We start from the raw sequence: 19915 nt of genomic DNA on the forward strand, positions 1-19915 counted from the left end.
ACTCTTTAGACGCAAGATTGTGACGTCTTTCTTTTTCTCTCTCATTCTGAAGATGAAAGGACCTCAAACAATAGAAGATAAACAGACGACGAACTAACCTTGACATGACGAGAAGTGACCTCAACCTTTCTCTATTCTCTTCTAACCAAGGTGATTTCTCATATTTGTATAATCAAAATTCTCTATTCATTATTTATCTACATAAAATCGACGTAGGTTTGATGAGTTCATACTATGATGAATTGATGGTTTTCAAAATTGGTATCTCTACTGTATGGAATTTTGTTTCTGATTGCACATTATTTGTTTGGTTATATATACATTCTCTCCCGTAGGGCACTTGGAGGAACGGGCGTTGATGTGACATATACAGGATTCCTTATAGGAATTGAGTTGCAATTGCTAATATTTTCTATAATGCTTTATCAGAGGAGTAGTGCTTATGGATGCATGAATGGCTCCATTTGTTAGTTAGGAAATCAAATATGGAATGTGAAATAGTTTCCCATTCCATTAATTTGTCGTGTTTGGTTAAGTTATAAGTATGAAAAAGAAAGTAAAATAAATGAGTTGACTGGAGTTCAATTCTATAAAAGAGGCGGAATAGAAATACCATCTAGGGTGTGGTATTTCAATTCCTTCACTCAATGGAATTGAAAATTTACTTGTTTAGCCCTTATAAAATCTGGTCAATTAATAATTCTTATCTCCTCTCATTCATTTTTCTCATGACTCTTGCTATAATAGATCTCTACAAATTTAAAATTCAATCCAAAAATTTGTTGATGGAATTCAACTTTGAACTCTATCCTTTGTTCCAAAGCTTGTCTCTTAGATTCATATTTTTTTTTTTAAAAAATCTTCCATATTTAATTTGATTGGGCATTATTGGAAAATTATTAACAAATTAATTCTCTCAAACCATTTCCTAATCTCAAGTCTTGAATTCTTCCAAACACCACAAATGGAAATGCTAAATCAATTCCATTCCATCCTTGAAAAGAAAATTAGTACAATTCTTTTTCCCACTGTAACATTCTGATCAACCAAACAGAGCCAATGAGTTTCTATTCTAGGAATTATCAATCTCTCACACTATTTTTGCAGGGTGATAAGGCCAAATAGAAAATCAACTAAAGAGGTATCCCATTTTCTCCATATGAGCTAATAAGTAAAACCTTACAAGTGAAGGCGCATGCAGGAACGCTAGCTCATCTGAGCTAATCGCGCGTTTAGCTAATATGAGCTAGCCTTCCTGCACGCGCCTTTACTATACTACATTACTAGACGACCCCCACACTAGTACCAGGGTAATACTTATTAAACAACACTAGTGCATGCGCCTTTGCGTTTAGCTATTATTAAAATATCCATATGAGCTACTCTACCCTTTCACAAACGTAATGTGTGGAGGCCGTTTAGTACTATTATTAAGAGAATACGTGTTGTTTGCCAAAAGTAAAAATTTTGACAAAAATAACCCTAAAAAATTAAAATATTTTGAGAATTAATTAAATTATAAGGACATTATGACAATTTAAAAAAAAAATATTTTTATTAAGATAAATACATACAAAAAAAGATCCCACAACCCATTTTTAAGAGCATCATGTGAGGTTCATTCATTAAAGGAGTCTATTAGATTGTTTTGGATCTTAAAAGTCTATGGGTATTCAATTAAGATTTAAGAAAAGTCAATTAAAATCTTGTAGCATTCGATTAAGTTTTTCTAAATTTAGTGGTATTCAAAATCCCAACGACATTCAAGGATTTTATTGGATGTTGGATTGTGGAGGATTCTAGAGTACTTGGTATAAATACCAAGCTCTATCAAAAATCCACTCTTTAGACGTGAGATTGTAACGTCTTTCTTTTTCTCTCTCATTCTAAAGATGAAAAGAGCTCAAACAGTAGAAGATAAACTAACGACGAACTAAGACATGATGCGAAGTGACATCAACCTTTCTCTATTCTCTACACCAAGGTGATTTCTCATCTTTGTATAATCAAAATTCTCTATTCGTTTTTGACCTACATAAGTGGACCATCCAGATCAAACCCCATCAAAGCCATCATGTCTTACTTCATCGACACCACCAACTACCACGACATCCATTGTTACTGATAAGATAGTTCAAACCATCTAAAGCGAGGGCCGCTTAAAGCACAGACTCCGTAAGAGCCATAACTGTAATAAAATGTATAATCTAAATATCGTGCCTAAGTTGCTTCTTAAAAAAACATACCACATCCGGACATACCGTCTAAATTTGTAATAGCAGGAGGTGACTGTGGCCATTTACAATATCACAATTCACAAAGACATTTTAGGGTAGAGAAGCATGATAAAACTGGATGTGTCTTTCTTTTATTGATTCATTGCTTGTTCAAATTGGAGTTCAAGTGAGAAAAGAAGTAAAACTAAAAAGTAGGGCTCGATTCGGTTCTGAAAATGCAAAAATTCACCGGAACCGGAACCGGAACCGACATCTGATTATCGGTTCGGGTTTTCTGTTTTTTGGATCAAGAACCGATCTAGAACCGAACCGACCATGCTCGGGTCGGTTCCTCGGTTTTTCGGTTCCAATCTCAGTTCGGTTCCATTCTCAGTTTCTCGGTTCCAAACTCGGATCGGTTCCAAAATCGGTTCCTCAGTTTTTCCATATAGAAACACTGCTTTTCAGCCGTTTCTAGTTTCCAGTTTTAAGTTTTCCTGATTTCCATACATACATACAAATGATTCAATATATCACAATCTATTCACTCATTCAAACTCAAAACAGTATCTACAATCTACATATTCAACAATCAACATCAACATAGCAAATTATCAATTTCCTGCAAACTCCCAAACTGTCAAAGCATGAAAGTGATGAAAGCATTAAACTATCAAACAATCAAAACTCTCAAACTGTCAAACACAAACACTGAAGCACTTTCCAGCAATACAACTACAAACTCAAAGTCTGCAAACTGCAGAACTGCAATAAATTCAATAATACACATTCCCAGCAATTAAACTGCAAACTCAAAGTCTCACATGCAGCAAATAAAAATAAACAATAAATTGAATCATTGAGTGAATTGAATCATTTTTTCTGCTTTTTCTTCTTGGTTGTAGGGGCTGAAGCCGAAGCCTCAGAACTCTTGGTTGCTCTGCCACTTGGTGCAGATGCAGATGCAGATGCAGCAGCAATAGTGTTGTTGCCCTTCTTATCATTCTCTCTAGCCTTTTTTTCATGGTCTGAACAATGTCAAAACTCAAAACAGTAAATCACATAGATTTTAAAACTAGTGCGAGCAATCTCCTGCAAACTTATCAACAAGAAAAGACTATAAACAAAGTTACTTTTGATGTATTGCATACCTCTCCAGGATGTATTATAGTTTTATACTTCTTTACAAAAGGAGAGCGTGCTTCTTCATTGAACTGCAAAGATCAAACAAAATTGGCAGTCAACAAATGAGTAAAGTTCACAGGGTATAAGTTCAGGTAAATAACCAAAAAGGCATCAGTGAAAAGAAACATATTGATTATCATAATGATATTACCTGTGATATGTGCTCTGCAGCTGCAACCCTAGGTTTGACAACTTCACAGTTTGCAATGACAAGGGTATTTGGAACACTTCCATCGGTCTGACAAAAGTACAGGGGGAAGCAAAAACCAAGGGGATTTAAACAATCACAGCAAAAATATAAAAGAGGATGATACAACAATACAAACAAAACAAGACAGCGGCATGACATATGTGTAATGTGCTAACAAGTACTGAAAATCAGCCTTTATGGAACATAATGATACATTGAATGATTGAATATATATATATATATATATATATATATATATATATATATGACATGAATCGAGTTAGTTTCGGAACACTGATTTTCACAATCAGATATATCAGACTGACAGTTACCGAATCAGTTCACACTACGTCACTAACCGCCATCCAAAATCTAACAACTCAATAAGCAAGGTATAAACATGGCAATCGTGAAACAAAATTCCAAAAAAATGTAAAAATTCCCCCTTCCGATCAAATAACAAAACAGAGTTTAGATGCTCAAAGAGGAAACCAACATTACCTGTTCGGAAAGATAAAGACGCTGACAGTTCTTATAAGTAGCTTGGTCTAGCTGCGGTCCCCATCTATGAAAACAAAAACACTAAATGGATCAGCTTCCACATCAAAATATCAAATGGAAATCGTCAAATCGAACCCATTTCAACTATACCCATTCAAAATCGAACCCATTTCCCACAAGATTAAATGGAAATCAAGTTATGAAACTCATTTCTAACTACCCAATCAGCATCATTAGTTCATTACCTTAATTAAAATCAACATCAAGATCAAAACTCAAATGGAAATCGTCAAATCGAACCCATTTCAACTATACCCATTCAAAATCGAACCCATTATCAGAGGGAGAGAGAGATAGTGAGATACCTGGAGCCTGAAGGCGGAGCTCGGAGACCGGAGAGGTGGACTGGCGGAGACGGGTTGCTGGTTGCAACTGTGTTCGCTGAACTACACTCAGCTGTGTTCGCATCGAAGGAGACTGAGAGAGTGAGACTTTGAGGGAGGATTTGCAATCGAGACGAGGACGAGCAACTGGGAGGCTGGAGACGCGCCGATCCTTATCTAGAGTTTACTGAATAAATCGGAACCTATCGGATTTTGGTTAGGGAAAAGAGGATAGTGGAGACTGAGAGAGTGTTTCTAGGATGGAGACTGAGAGAGTGAGAGTTTGAGGGAAGAGTCGAACTGTCGAAGAGATAACATTTTAGGGTTTTGATCGAACGGATAGGGGATTATGAGATAAGATGGAAGGCTCTGATCGCATTTGGAAGGGCCTGATCACATGAGAAATGGTCTATTTTACAGAAATAAGCTCACCACTATTGTCCACTTATACACTGACATCTGTATATCGGTTCCAAGGATGTTTTAAAAACAAGGACCGGAACCGAACCGAGAATATGTCTCCAAGAACCGAACCGAAAAAAATGTGTATACATATGTCGTAGAACCGAACCGAACCGAGACTTTCGGTGCGGTTCCTTCGGTTTTACGGTTCCAAATCCCAGTCCTACTAAAAAGTGAGCATCGAGTATAGGCCATTTTTATTTTTATTTTCAAAAAACAAAAATCTACTTGGAAACACAGAAACCAGCTTTTTTTTTTTTTTTGAGAATTTAAGAGAATGGTATCACTTGAGCCAGGAACAAATCGCAATTTCCCGCACCTTCTTGAACCAAACCAGAAGCAACGATGCAAAAGAAGCAAACTTTCGATCTCTTACTCAAAACCCAATGTGGTCATCTTTGCGCAGAATCTCAAATATGAAATGTCTCTTCTCCTCAGCCCAATCGCTATCACTATCACCCAAACCCATCTCTAACACTCACCACACTCCTTCTCCTCCTCTCTCCTCGGTAAGCCTCTCTCTCTCTCTCTCACACACTCTCCCCTATTCCATTTTCTCTCTAACCCACAACTCGTAAATTTCTAGGCTTTTCTCCAACCCACAACTCGGTGCCCTGCAATTCGTTCGCTTTGGTTCAAGCCCAGAATTGCAGAGGGAGTACGAGCACTGCACACCATGCAAAACCCAGAAGCTATTTCGTACCTGACGCAGAGCCAAGCTGCTGAGATCGATGAGATTCTCATGGGTCCTCTGGGATTCAGTGTGGACCAGTTAATGGTTAGTTTTTGGAGATGGGTTTTGTTAATGGAGAATTATTGATAATGGGTTCGTTTCTGATTTGGGTTTTGCTTAATTTGTAGGAATTGGCTGGTTTGAGCGTGGCCACTTCAATAGCAGAGGTAAAGCTTTGTTTTTTCTTCTATCTGTGTATTGAGACGAATTGCTCTTGCATCAACACATTGCTTTTGGATATTGCTGTGCTACTTATTTGCATTGTTTCGGGTGTTCTTGTTTTTGATTCATGATCGTGTGTTGCGAACTATAATCATAACTTGCACATTGTGTTTTCCTACTTAGTAATCTAAAAATGTGTTCTAATTTGTCGTTGTAAATGGGGTATGGTGGATGTAGTATTCTGTTGAGGGATGAATGAGAATATGCTATTACACTATGAATTGCGAGAATTTAGTTGGAATGAGGAGCTGTACTCGGGTGAGATGATGCTTTATGCTTGTTTTTCAATTTATCTGACAGGTTTATAAACCGAGCGAGTATAATCGTGTCCTCGCGATTTGTGGTCCTGGAAACAATGGTGGTGATGGTCTTGTGGCTGCTCGTCACCTGCATCACTTTGGGTATAAGCCGTTTGTTTGTTATCCAAAGCGTACTGCTAAGCCTCTTTATACTGGTCTGGTCACTCAAGTAAGGAATAGAATTTAACTTGAAATTCTTTAGTGCTCTGTTTTACTATACGCATATATATGGGGCTGGTGGATTTTTCAGTGGAGGCCTATATATATTGAAAGATATTCTTATCCAGTGCAGTAATTTTGCAGCTGGAATCACTGTCAGTCCCTTTCATATCTGTGGAAGATCTGCCTTTGGACTTGTCAAAGGACTTTGACATTGTTGTAGATGCAATGTTTGGGTTTTCATTCCGTGGTAACTACTACTTCTCTTCATTTCTAGTTAATCTTTTCCTTTTTCCCATGTATATTGTCAAAGGACGTTGATACAAGTACTCTTATTCTCCTTGAACCGTAGTCCATGTGTATACAAAGTGTGAACATGAAAAAATTATACTTTACGGTCTTGTAGAAATTTTTAAACAACTGAACAATGGATGCATTGCTCCGGTATACTTGTGCATCAGAATAATTTCTGCACTGCTATTTCTCCAATATACTGTGATTTTTGTCATAGCAAACCATCAACTTTGCCAGTTTGCCCAACTAGATGGGAATTCAGAAAAGTCCTTTTAGTAAGTCTAACTATATCATTATATGGCCTTTGAGCCTGTAGCTTGTGCCCAATATTAATCCATTTTTCTGGTCCTTGTTTATGTGTTAATCAGTTTCATATCATCTCGTTTTCCTGTTTGAATCATTGGTTGGGATAAATATTAGGTACTTTTGGATGCATTCACATTGGCCTTATTGAACAAAGAAAAAAAAAGAATGTTCCTCAGAACTCCCACTTCTTCAGTCTATTCATGTTGAAATGCATATATTGCCATTATAACTTAGTTGGAATGTAGTGCAGGAGATGGTTCTGGTGTTTTTGACAGAGGTCCACACTTATAGTTAGTGAAAAGACTGCTTCCCTCATGGTGAAGTCCATTGGAATTTTGTTAGTTATCCTAGATTTTGTGGTCTTATATAATTCATAGAATTAAGTTTTTCTTAGATAAGCCATAAGCCTTCAAAAAAATTCAACTAAACAAATGATTTATAGATTTCTTCTCCTTTTATTTATGCAGACCCTGGCACCTAACACTTGATAAAATCTTATCCACATTAGAGGTTCTTCACTGTTGATTATTCTGATTGTTATTTAAATGGATTATATCTAACTGCAATAATGTGGGATGCTTCAGGTGATCCAAGGCCCCCTTTTGATAATCTAATCCAAAAGCTTAATTGTATCAATAATTATGATCAAACACGCCAAAAGTCCTCTGCTGTTGTCTCCATAGATATCCCATCTGGGTGGCAGGTTGAAGGAGATGGTGGTCCAGAAGGCATTAAGCCTGATATGTTGGTATGTTCTTGAAGAACAACTCAATGTGGGGTTTATTACACATGATTTGTACTTTTATACTTGATTTAAAGATATACGTAATATATATATTATATATGTAAATGTAATAAGACATCTCATTGATGAAAACTTGGTACTTTCTAGGTTTCTCTGACTGCTCCAAAGTTGTGTGCGAAGAACTTTTGTGGTCCACACCATTTTCTGGGTGGTAGATTTGTCCCACCATCTATTGCTGATAAATATAAGCTTCGTCTTCCCCCATATCCAGGCACTTCTATGTGTGTACGAATGGGAAAGCCTCCTCAAGTTGAAATATCTGCTCTAAGAGAGAACTATATTTCTCCTGAGTTTCTTGAGGAACAGGTGGAGGCTGACCCCTTTGATCAGGTGCGGATCTAGTTAAACTATGTGGCTGGTTCTGATTGTGCCACCCTTAGTTGAAACAGCTGTCCATCGTATATTAGTAACCTTCAATTTTTCTTCTAGTTCCGCAAATGGTTTGACGATGTAGTGGCTTCTGGCTTAAGGGAACCAAATGCAATGGCCTTATCAACTGCTTGCAAGAATGGAAAACCGTAATTTCTATTTCCTCTGTTACTCTCTATTTTATTGTTTGTAAGCTATGTTTGGCAGACTCTTCATATATGTTAGACATCAACACCAAGGATTGTGTACCTCTCTGCAATTTCACCTAGAGAACATGCTCATTTATCATTTTGGATGTTAATATGAATTTTTTTTTTTTTGGTTCAAATGTACATGGAACCTGTTGACCTCTTACTAGTTTACTTGACATTATTTGTTTCTTCTACAGCTCATCGCGAATGGTATTGCTGAAAGGATTTGATAAGAACGGTTTTGTCTGGTTAGTGGCAGTCTATTATTGCTGTGGCAGTGTACATACATCAAGATTCTAACTATAGATGCTTGTTATATTGTTACTTACATGCTATTGAATTTGTGCAGGTATACCAATTATGAAAGTCGAAAGGCACAAGAGTTGTTTGAAAATCCTCATGCATCTCTTCTTTTCTACTGGGATGGTCTGAATCGGCAGGTAAACCATTTTTCTCTTTAAGAGTAATTATTAGAATGTTTGGTCTACAGTGATTGTAGGCATAGGTTACACATGCTGATATCAGAAAACTGGATTACGCAGATCATTGTTGTGCGTATCATACCTTATCAAAGTAGAATCAGACTTACTTTCTAAAATACTCATCAGTGCACCCCTGGAAGCACTTGATCTTGAAAAATGTGTGCCATATCCGTCTTTGGCAATATCCCTTTTTTTTTTTTTTTTTTTTTGAGATTTGAAATTGTGGCCTCCACCCCATGGTTGTAGTAGTGTGTGGCTGCATGTGTTATAGAGTTTAATGTTGTTTGCACCTTCTTAAATATTATGGTACTAGAAGTCAGTCATTGCAGAATGCAGTGCAGGAGTATCCAGGCTGTGCTTGGAGGATTATATACCGCTAATGATGTGTTGTACTGAGAGAGATGGGTAATAGTCTACATTTTAGATACGTAAATGGATGACATGAAATTTACTGGCTTCCTAATGTTTAGAAGCCTTGGAAATTCAAATGTAGTCAAAAACTGAAATTACAGTGCCTGATAATTGGATTGAAGTGATATGTTTGCATGGTTTACATCAGACATGAGTTTGTCGGTTACAAATTTTTCTTTCTAGGTAAAACTCATATAGCATATGAAGTCATATAATCATGCCACCTATACCAACTTAAAACAGCACTGACTTTCATTTTTTTTGATGATGGTAGTGTAGCTTCCTTTCTTTTTACACTGCTGTTTGTAAGAGCGAATGAAATTTGTTTTTGTAATGATCTATAAAACATGTGGCAAAGTATAGGATTTCACGCCGGACTTACAGTTTGGATGTAACTTCTGTTCTGGAAGAAAACATTTAGATGTGGGATAATCTTGCATGATGAAGATCATATCTTAATAGTATCTATGATTTATAGGTGAGAGTGGAAGGATCTGTGCAGAAGGTTTCTGATGAGGAATCTGACCAGTACTTCCATAGCCGTCCTCGAGGAAGTCAGATTGGAGCAATAGTTAGCAAGCAGGTTTGTTTGTTGTTGCATAAATTTTGAAGGCATGAAATATTCCTTTTCTAGAATCAGTGAAAACTAAATGTTATTACACTGATGTTATTTGATCACTAAAAGAAATAGATAACTTCTTTCACCGTGACTTGTTTAATTATGTGTTGCATTTGTTTTCTTATTTTATGAAAGAAAAATTTAGTGCAACTGCAATGTCAAAGATAAAATAGTTATATGTTTGTAATTTCAACATATCTGGGAATGTGTAATGTATGGATGTATAAATATAAGACAAGGGTTACAATGTCAATGTGAAGAACAGGGTATTAGTGAGTGGTTCGGTGGGTAAATGTAACATTGCAGAAGCATCTGCAGTTATTTAAATTCATCATTTTTACTATTATGCCATATTTTGGTGTTCTGTTTTACTGATACTATTAATTTCCTCAAAGGAATATGAATAACTCGTATCTTGTTCCTTCAGAGCACAATAGTTCCTGGAAGGCATGTTCTCTATGACCAATATAAAGAACTAGAAGAAAAATTCGCAGATGGGTAAGCAGTTACTATATCTAATGGCTTTATTTACAAATTACAATGTAATTGTCCTTGGCCCAATCCTCTATCAATCATCTTAATGACATGGATTATTGATGTAACTGTTTGCAATGTATCTACCTTTCTCTTAGCAACCATACCATAAAATGGAATTCTATGTAATTCCAGTTATTTGTTTCTGTCTGCAGAAGTTTAATTCCTAAACCAAAGAACTGGGGAGGATACAGACTTAAGCCAGAGATGTTTGAGTTTTGGCAAGGTCAAAAATCTCGCTTGCATGACAGGTGGTTCCTATCCCATTTATAAAGGGTGATTCTTAAATCCTTTTCTTTTGCTATATTATCTACTGATGTGGCCCATAATGGGATGAATTGAAAAGATCTGATTCTGTGACTTGGATATGCAACTTCATATAGTGATTATTTGACACTGCCTTGGATATGAACTGTAACTCAGATATCACTTGGGTTTGGGTTTGGGTGGGTTGGAATTGGATCCAGAACTAGTTGATGATTTGAGTCGACTGTAGCAGTCCTTTATTAAACTGTGAATTTCAAATTAATATCCTTGCTGTGTGTACAAAAATCAATAATAAACAACATGTGTTTCTGAAAGGTTGCTTTTTGAGTGAGATGGCTCATTTTTGTGGTAGTCTTGAGTAGAAATCAAATTCGGCCAAAAAGAAAAATCAAGAAATCTTATCATAACATAATCTGTTCCATATTGTTGGGAATTGCATATATGATCAAAATGTCAGCTTAATGAAAAGATAAGAAGAAAATAACATGTTTATCGGTAAGTCTTACTGTACAGTATATTTTTGGTGATAGGCTGCGATATTCTCCTCGGGAGATCAATGGACAACAAGTATGGAAAATTGAGCGGTTGGCTCCTTGATAATAATTTCAGCACCTTCATTTTGAAGTTCATCCTTCAGGTTATTATGTAATTTTTACTCATAGTTACTGGTCCTATTATTTTATTTATTTTTCTCTTTGGCATGCATGTGTAATGTAATGGTAGCTAAGGTCATGATTATGTCTGTTTCTGGTGGGTTCTGAAGTACAGCATAAGTCCCATCAAACACTTGCATATATTAAACACGAAATTGTGGTTGGGAGATTTAGCAGATTGCAGGTGATATCTTGCCACTTCTATTGCCCAATCGTCCTTATTGTTCAAATCTTTGTTCTAAGTTCTAGTATACTACATTTCCAGAGAGTGGAACATTTTGAATACCAACTGTACAAGACGGTCTGAATTAGGTACTGTGAATGGTGCAGACATTTTTTTTTTTTCTACTGGTAAAGTTTGAAGTCTGCCAAGATTGTGATAGACAATGTCCTTGCCTCCTGAATTAGTTAGTGTCAAAACTCCTGCTCTTGCATTCTTTACTAGCAAAGAAACTGCTTCAATCCACACTGTCTTTTGAAAAAGATCCTTTTTTTTTTGGAGTTGAGACATAGAGATTCATTGATGAACTGACTGTAGCATTACTCTTTTCTTGTTATCCTTCCTTGCCACAAGGGATAGTCAAGAAGGTTGAGATGAGGTAGCCATCATTGAACACAGCCCCCTTCCTGCGGGTTCAGCTGCAGTTCTGTGGGAGGTCAAACTGTGACAGTTTGTCACATGCAAAATGGCAATTGCTTTTGAATTTTGATAGGGGATCAAAAAGTTTTACTGTGGTATTTCAATTTCATAATTGACTAACAAGTATTTGTCTTTTAGGTCACCAGAAGTAATATTCTCATAATATTGGAGTCTGAATCTTTCTGACTACATTTAGTGCACAATAAATATTAAAATTCATATATGGGATCATTAAAAATTTAAACCAAAAGAAAGGAGAAATTCTTTTTGCTCTCTTTAGAGTATTTAAAGCCACTCTTGAATCTTAACTTTTGGAGGTTTATTTAATGCATGCTTCTTCTCAATAGCTTTGATAACCAAATTTACATGTTTTGATCATGCTTTATTAAAGTTAGAGACTCATTCTGCAGACTTTTGTCGGTACATGGTAGTCTGTGAAATGGTAGACAATGGGATTATATATGTATTAATTTTAAGATCTGTGACCAAAGATTAATTGAAAAGAAGAGAAACAATTGAAGTAATTGAACTGCAGTCCTTCCTCTTTAAAATGCTTATTATGGCATCCTCTCTCTCTATTTTGTAGGTTCTTTAGTCCATGCTTCTTCCCTATATGAATATATATTGCTTAGATTTGTGGATAGTATCATAATAGTTTGATTATGGTTCATGACCAAACCTGGGCTCCACCATGAAAACCAAAAACTGGAATTTCTTCTCAAGGATCTTTTGACCAGCTGAAACTGAAAGCTGACACAACTTTATTATTGAAAGGCCAATTCGATGCAGAGTGACCACACCACTCACTTTCTTTTTAGAGTTATGATTTTGTGGATTTTTTCTCTTTTCTTTTTCCCCTTGTTGTTCTCTATATGTTGTATAAATGGAAGAGTCAGTAATTCAAAGGGATTGTGACTGTGCCATGTTGAACATCACTCATATGAGAATTCAGATAGATCCCAAAGAACTAGAGAAAATATTAAAATTTCTAGAATAAGAAATGATTAGAAGATTCCTTCCCTTTCTGTTTCATATCATGCATCTGGAAAGGCTTGGGCCTCTTTTACTCATTATTCCACAAGTGGGTAATGCTGTTTGATCAAACCCATTCGCTGAAAGCATTTTGTATTTCAGAAATACTATTTGGAGACCATTGACCCCCTGGAGAAATGTTACTGTTAAAGACACTCAGAGCAGCCATTTTGGTTGACTGCTTTGTGCCAGTGGCCACAATTCTTTCTTGGTTGATGAGTGACACAAGCCATTGGAATTTCTAATTGCTAAGGATGAATATATGGATAAACTTTTCTTTTCATATCTGTTTTGGGAGTATTTTTGATAGTGCTCAAGAGCCTTTTAGATAATCAACAACATATTTTTGTGCTTTTGAGATTTCTTTTCATGGATTTCTCTTATATCTCAGTTATGCAGAATCAAATTTAAGGCCTTATTCGACATTTTTGTGCATCACTATTTGTTGTTTTTGGGTTTATAGTTATAGGGTTATAGTACACGCTTGCTTTGACTGTTTCCTATCAACTTTATAGTGAACTTACTGAGATATTATGTCACAGTAATTTGAGAATGCAAAACTTGGATTCTGCCTGCTACCAGAAATGGGAAACATTACTTCAATGAAAATGTGTAGTAGGAATGGTTTTGATGATTAATGTTTGGAAATATGGTTGAATTCAGATGGATGGTGCCCAATAGCTTAAATCATGATTGTGGATGGTGTGCATTCTTGAGTTTTCAATGGAGGTGAAACTTTTCCTTTCAATGCCTTTTGAATGTACAAAACAAAACATCCAAAGTGGGGTTCAATCTTATCTCCAATACAAAATTATGGTGCCCCTCAACAAACACAAAACAAAAGATATTGAAGAGGAGGGGGGAGGACCCCCACATATATACACAATTTAGAATATGAGAGACAACAAGAGGCACTTGTGAGCAAATGAGAGTGGCCCCTCTTACTTTTTCCATGTATTATGACCCATTTAGATTAGCACTAAAGGAATTTTATCGGTTAACCATATGACTTCCCTGACCTTTTTAATTTAGTTTCTGAGATGGCGCATCTAGCCTTGAATTAATAAAGAAAACTAATTATATGTTTTAGAGAGAGAGAGAATTCGGGAGAATATTAAGATATTTTCATTGATAATAAGGGTCTCTATTTATAAGGATTACAAGTATAATATCTTAAGAGAGAGAAGAAGGAGAAGAAGGGTCGTGCACGACGGCAAGACTAACAGCAAACTAGCTTCACCAAACCTCCATCTATTGGAGAAAGAGATTCAACTCTTAATTATCAATGTTAACCAAGCCAAAGAATATACCATGGAACTTGTAAATTGCTACCATGCGCACTACCAACTCTTAATTATCAATGTTAACCAAGCCAAAGAATAATAAGGGATCATCAACGGGTCAGGCCGAACTTTTGACAAAAATTTCAAGCCCAAGCTCTGCCCATGGCCTAGACAATGTCGGCTTGGGCTAGGATTTTATTCATTTTTTATTTATTATACAACTCATTTTGTTCTGCAAATCTTTTGATTCGAGAATCTAACTTTGCAAAGTTATTAAACAATATTGTATAATATATTGAACAATGGTTAAATTGTTTTAGATATTAAACAATATAGGGTCCGTCTAGAGGGATCTAATTTTTGACCACTTTAAAGGATCGATTAATAGACCAACTTTTTGATCACATATCGACATCTCCACCATTTAGTTTGTAGGTCTATATGAGTAGATTAATTCTGTAAATTTTCAGCCAAATTGATAATCATTAAGGCTTTCATAAATGTGATTTACAATGATAAGCATGAACGGTTCAGGTTGGACAGATTTGGTTCGTTTATTGATTTATTCTAGTTCGATTCCTTAACTGTCATCTATTTGGTTGAAAATTTGCAGAAGTGATCTATTCATGGAGTCCTAAGAACTAAACGGTCAAGATGCCGATATGTGATCGAAAAGTGGGTCCCACAAAAGATCTCTTAAAATGATAAGTAAATAAAATAAAATAAAAAGGATTCTTTAGTCGAAGGGCCTTGTTAAACAATACTAGCAGGGCCCACCCACTATGTGTGTGGAGAGAAGTTAAAGGTAGTGGAAAAACTTTTCATACAACTACCACATTTTCTGCTTTTTTTTATTCTTTTATTTTTTATTTTACAATTTACTATATTATCCTTATTGATTAATTATATTTTATAGTTTTTTAATATATAAATGTTAAATTGGTAAAAATTTCAATTTTGGAGAGCAAGCTCTCCTCTCTTAATAATAGTATAGATACTGAGAGAAAATATTGTAGGAATAATATAAAAAAAAAACAATATATTAACTATTAAATGGTCCTTCAGGCATGGCTTATAAGGGCGGGTCGGGTGGCCCTTATTGGGCATTAATCTAGCTGGGCTTCAAGTCGGGTCTAGGCTTTAAACCCTCCGCCCTAGCCATACCTTATACCCAAGCGAGCCAGGCCGAAACATGCTTTTCTTCAATGGGTCAGGCGGGCATTTTTGCGGGTGCTGGGCCCACGGGTCAAATGATGATACCCTATTATGCACAACCACATAGAAATAAGAGGTCAACAGCGAACCCAACACCAAACTCTCTTCAACAGTATCGTGTCACTTCTTTTGGTAAGAAACCCGCACTGCATCTTGTGATTTGATTTTTTAGTTCATAAATATTATAAGTTGTTTTAAGTTTTCCATTATTTGAAGTTGATTTGTATTCATTATTTTGGTTACACATTTAACATTTAGTATCAAATAGTAGTTCAGGTAATCACCTATTATTAGATTTAAATTCAATGGTTGAGATCTAAACACTTCAAATACTTTCATTTAATTTCAACCCTTAGATTTAAATATAATAATAGGTGATCACAAATCATCGGTGACCAAATGAACTCTCTAAGATCAAATACTCTACTAGTTATTTTTGTGCTTGGATGCATAGCCCTTACATGAAAACAACACAAGGGATGAGAGCTACATATTCATATGTTTATCATTGTTCAGTGACGCGTGATGGTCTTGAAATTTGAATGCACATGAAAGTGATCAAGTCTTTGTAATATATATTCGTAGAATCTCCATAGCCGTGACTCAAGAAGACAGAAATTAGGTTTACGTCAAAACTTGTGATTGGTGTTGCCCACAGATTGAAAGAGATCAATCGGTTACGCATCTTTTCCTTTCACTTTGGAGTTTGGAAATATTGGCTTAATTAGATCGACCTCTCTAGCATCATGCCATGTTTGGCCACTGTCTTTCATCCTTTTGCTAATTTATATATTATACATGGGGATGTCCCACGTTTCAATATAGCCAAACCTAATCTTCATCCCGCCTTTGTTTATTATGAATTACACCTTTTATTTATATTTTTCGTTCAAAATATTTAAATCATCTCAAATGTCGGCAGCTCAGTGTTAATTAATAATGCTAGATGACTCCTTTAATAAGTTCAATGTTAAAAATTGTCATTATATTTATCAATTAATCACCCCATGATCGGATCTAAACTTAGAAATGAGACGTGCATAGACTTCAAATTCCATTACTATATATCTATACGCTATGAAGCTTCACATCGTCTGTCGGTATGTTAAAATTGTTTTATATGTGCTCATTTGCTTAAAAAGGGTATCCAACTAATGAGAGTATTAACAACTCATTGTCAAGCATGTGTAGTGTCTAAACCCTAAACACATGTTACATATTGCCTTATTCAAGTTCAGTTTAATCTAGTTAACTAAGTTTTATAATAAAATTATTTTATAGATGATGTTGTGTTGAAGTCGAGTCATGTCAAAATACCATACATCTATGGAAATCTGAATCTAAACTCTTAACTCATTTATCAAACGGGTTACCTGACCCAATCCGGTTAACCCATATAGTAAAATAGTTATGCTGATAATCTGATATAGATGACAATTGATCAATTTCAAATATACAAAAGAGTTTGCTTGACTCATTTAACCATTTTACATTATAAAATGCTTGACATATGATTTCACAAGAATTAGTACTAGATAGTTTTGTACATGATTTACACTACAAGGAGGAAAAAGGAGAATATTACAAGTATATAAACTAGAGTTGTGTCATAAAAAAAATTAAATAAAATAAAACTAGAGTTGTTAATTTTAACACGGCCCAATAACACGACTCGAAACTTGCATGAAATAAAACGGGTTAAACCCACACTTTTAAAAAGCAGGTTATTCGCATGTGAACCCGCCAAGACCCGTTTAATAAACGGTTCATTTGCATGTCAACCCGCGCCACTAACACGAAATGAACTTACGTAACACGTTTATTAAAATGATCGAGTTAGATTGTATGTAATTCACATACAAGACCTACTAAAAATAAGTAATTTTTTTTTAATATTTACGAATTTAATGTCTTAAATGGGTCAAGTAGTGAAGTTATACACTATTATTTCAAGATTTCATGCATGTTTTTCAACTAAATATCTAAAATGGGTCAAGTTATATAGTTTAAATGGGTCCTCGAATTCAACCCGATACAACCTATTTATTGAACGGGTACAGGTCATCGCGGGTCACTCGTTTAATAAACAGGTTGGGATTGAGTTTGTATTTATGACCCAATTATTATATAGGTTGAGTTTGAGTTTGTTGTGACCCTAGTTAGTTAATAACTAACAAACTTTTTTAAAAAAAAAAAACACCCTTTTTTTGAATTATTTCTAAAGGTTCAAAAAAATTCACCTTTTTTTTTTAAGTCAGCCGAACTACACGTATTGCCGAAGCCAAAATTATAAATAAAAAAATATTTTTTATTTTAATTTTTTAATAAAAAAAGTATAAGAATAATTGTTAATTATATTTTTATAATTAAAAGGTTACTCAAGTATGGATCCTCATTTTTTTTTCCTTCAAAATTTATGTTTTAGATGTCATATTAACTACATATAAAAGCAAGAGAATTACATATGATTACTAGAAATGACATATATTCATATTTGTATATCCGCATTTTTATGTCCGTATTTTTCATTACATTCCGTTTTAAACACGTACGTATCGAATTTTATAATGTAACATTTCCGTATTTATGGCCGAATTTTTTGGAGTATTTATTACTAAAAATTACCGAATTATTCACGTACGTATTTTTTATGTTTAATTCCCGTCCCGAATATTACTATGACTGTGACACGTTTAAGATCTTGACACGACATGATTTGGACCCGACCTGCCCATTGACAGCTCTGAAACACTTGACATGTCTTGAATAAACGGGTCATTTGTGAGTTGAATGGTTGACTCTACCCACTCATTTATTAATCGTGTTTTGGTGGATTGACCCGTAATTAAAAATATGTAATTTGCGGGTCAATCACCAAAACATGTTTAATACATGGGTCAATATAGGGTCAACACATCCTACTTCATGCGGATTTTGAGTCATGTTATCGAGTAATGTCATAACTGACAGCCCTATTCACATATATAATATTAATTTAGGAGAGTTTTATGCAAAAAAATCCTAATAAGATCTTTTAGAGAGTAATATATAACATACATATTAGGAGATTGAACCCTTGACCTATCCTAATCCTAACTCAAAGACTAGATTCTCCATCCTCACTACTTAATTATCAATTTTAGGACTTAATTACTCGAATAATAACCTACTTTACTCGAATGTAGTCCTTATTACCTCAATATTGACTTTTTTCTAGTTACTATATTAGTCGAGGTGGTAACATAAATCCTCAAGTTGGCAAATATTACATAGAATAGAACATCTATGAGAAATGTTAACATACCATGGTCTTATCCAACCTCAAAGATCCTCTGTAACATGACCAATTTATGAGTAATACTTTTGATGTTTAAATAGATAAAATATGTGTTCAGTTTATAACTTCATATATTCCTTCTGAAAATTCTTGTATGCACCGACGGTGCAAGTGACTCAACACTTATAAAATGATCTCAACCCTTGATATTTATAATCAACCTTTTATTTAAGGGAAATTTTTTTAAATAGTACATGAATTTTAGGCCACTGATAATTAAGGTTCCTCAATTTAGACAAATAACATTTCGGTACTTGGACTAACAAATCTGACAAACTTTTGGTACACGCCATCAATAACTCCGTTAGTTGGCATGCCACCTGGCATATTTTCAAGGGTAAAGTTGTCTCTTGACTATCCACCTTTAGAAAGTCAATTTTTTTTTAATAAAAAGGAAAAGAAAATTGGTGGTGTGATCTTGATCGTAGATCCACCTTTGGAAAGTCTTTTTTTTTTTTTTTTTTAAATAAAAGAGAAATTTTATTCACACACTTCTAAATATTAAATACACATCCCTTAATAAACTGTAGTAAAAGGACAGAGGAGCAACAGAATGCGCAACACGCGCGGAGAGAAAAAGAAAAAGCAAAGTGAGCCCTCTCCCGGTCGAACTCCGCCGGCGCTCCGGCCGCTGCATTCCGGTCCGGGAGAGGATGGTGGTTCCGGCAAGCAGCGTGGTCCAATGGCAGCGATACGGTCCAGGATCCAAGAGAGGGTGGTCAAGCTCGGAGAGGGCAGATCGATCTACATCTGTTCTGGTATCGGGGGCGAGAACAGGCAAGGAGCAACGCTGGGGTACTGGCCAGCGGTGGGCTCTGACGTCGCCACTGCGGTCGGGATCTGGGTCGTGGCTGGATCTACGTTCTCATGGCGGAGACGAGCCCAGAGAGGTTCTGCTTCGCTTGGGGCTCCGATCTCAGTCTTTGGCTGGGCTTTGGGGCAATCTTCGTCAGGGCGCAGCGTTGCAGCGACGTAGGGTTGAGGCGCGGCGGACTGGGTGGCGTAGGGATGCGCGGCGGAGACCGCGAGGTGCATGGTGGCGGTGTTGTGTTGGCGGAGGGCGCTAGCAGCAAACTTGGTGGAGTGCGGCGCTGGTTTCTGGTGGGAAGGGGAGGTTGGGCCGAGCC

At 35.8% G+C, this 19915-nt stretch overlaps 1 protein-coding gene and 1 long non-coding RNA gene across 5 annotated transcripts; one reads left to right on the plus strand and one right to left on the minus strand.

Annotated features, from left to right (window-relative positions):
• Positions 1–3300: 3300 nt before the first annotated feature.
• LOC133741824 (uncharacterized) lies at positions 3301–4514 on the minus strand. Of its 2 annotated transcripts, XR_009862161.1 has the most exons (4): positions 4458–4514; positions 4093–4156; positions 3553–3639; positions 3301–3430 (listed from the first exon to the last, which is right to left on the minus strand). It is a non-coding gene; the product is annotated as an uncharacterized LOC133741824 (long non-coding RNA). The 2 variants fall into 2 exon arrangements; XR_009862160.1 differs by lacking the exon at positions 4458–4514 and having other exon boundaries at positions 4093–4446.
• A 709-nt stretch (positions 4515–5223) lies between these two features.
• On the plus strand, positions 5224–13354 carry LOC133746031 (pyridoxine/pyridoxamine 5'-phosphate oxidase 1, chloroplastic). 3 transcript variants are annotated; one of them, XM_062174189.1, is made up of 15 exons: positions 5224–5446; positions 5524–5715; positions 5799–5837; positions 6193–6360; positions 6495–6600; positions 7535–7698; positions 7843–8085; positions 8185–8273; positions 8513–8563; positions 8665–8755; positions 9687–9791; positions 10255–10325; positions 10517–10612; positions 11159–11265; positions 13056–13354. In XM_062174189.1, the coding sequence occupies exons 1-14, from the start codon at positions 5324–5326 to the stop codon at positions 11223–11225; spliced, it is 1605 nt and encodes a 534-aa protein (XP_062030173.1). In that variant the 5' UTR covers positions 5224–5323; the 3' UTR covers positions 11226–11265; positions 13056–13354. The 3 variants fall into 3 exon arrangements, with proteins under 3 accessions (XP_062030173.1, XP_062030172.1, XP_062030171.1); XM_062174188.1 differs by lacking the exon at positions 13056–13354 and adding an exon at positions 11397–11450; XM_062174187.1 differs by lacking the exon at positions 13056–13354 and having other exon boundaries at positions 5225–5446; positions 11159–11493.
• Positions 13355–19915: the final 6561 nt, after the last annotated feature.

Source organism: Rosa rugosa, chromosome 4 (genome assembly GCF_958449725.1).
Source record: "Rosa rugosa chromosome 4, drRosRugo1.1, whole genome shotgun sequence".
Classification (NCBI taxonomy): domain Eukaryota; kingdom Viridiplantae; phylum Streptophyta; class Magnoliopsida; order Rosales; family Rosaceae; genus Rosa; species Rosa rugosa.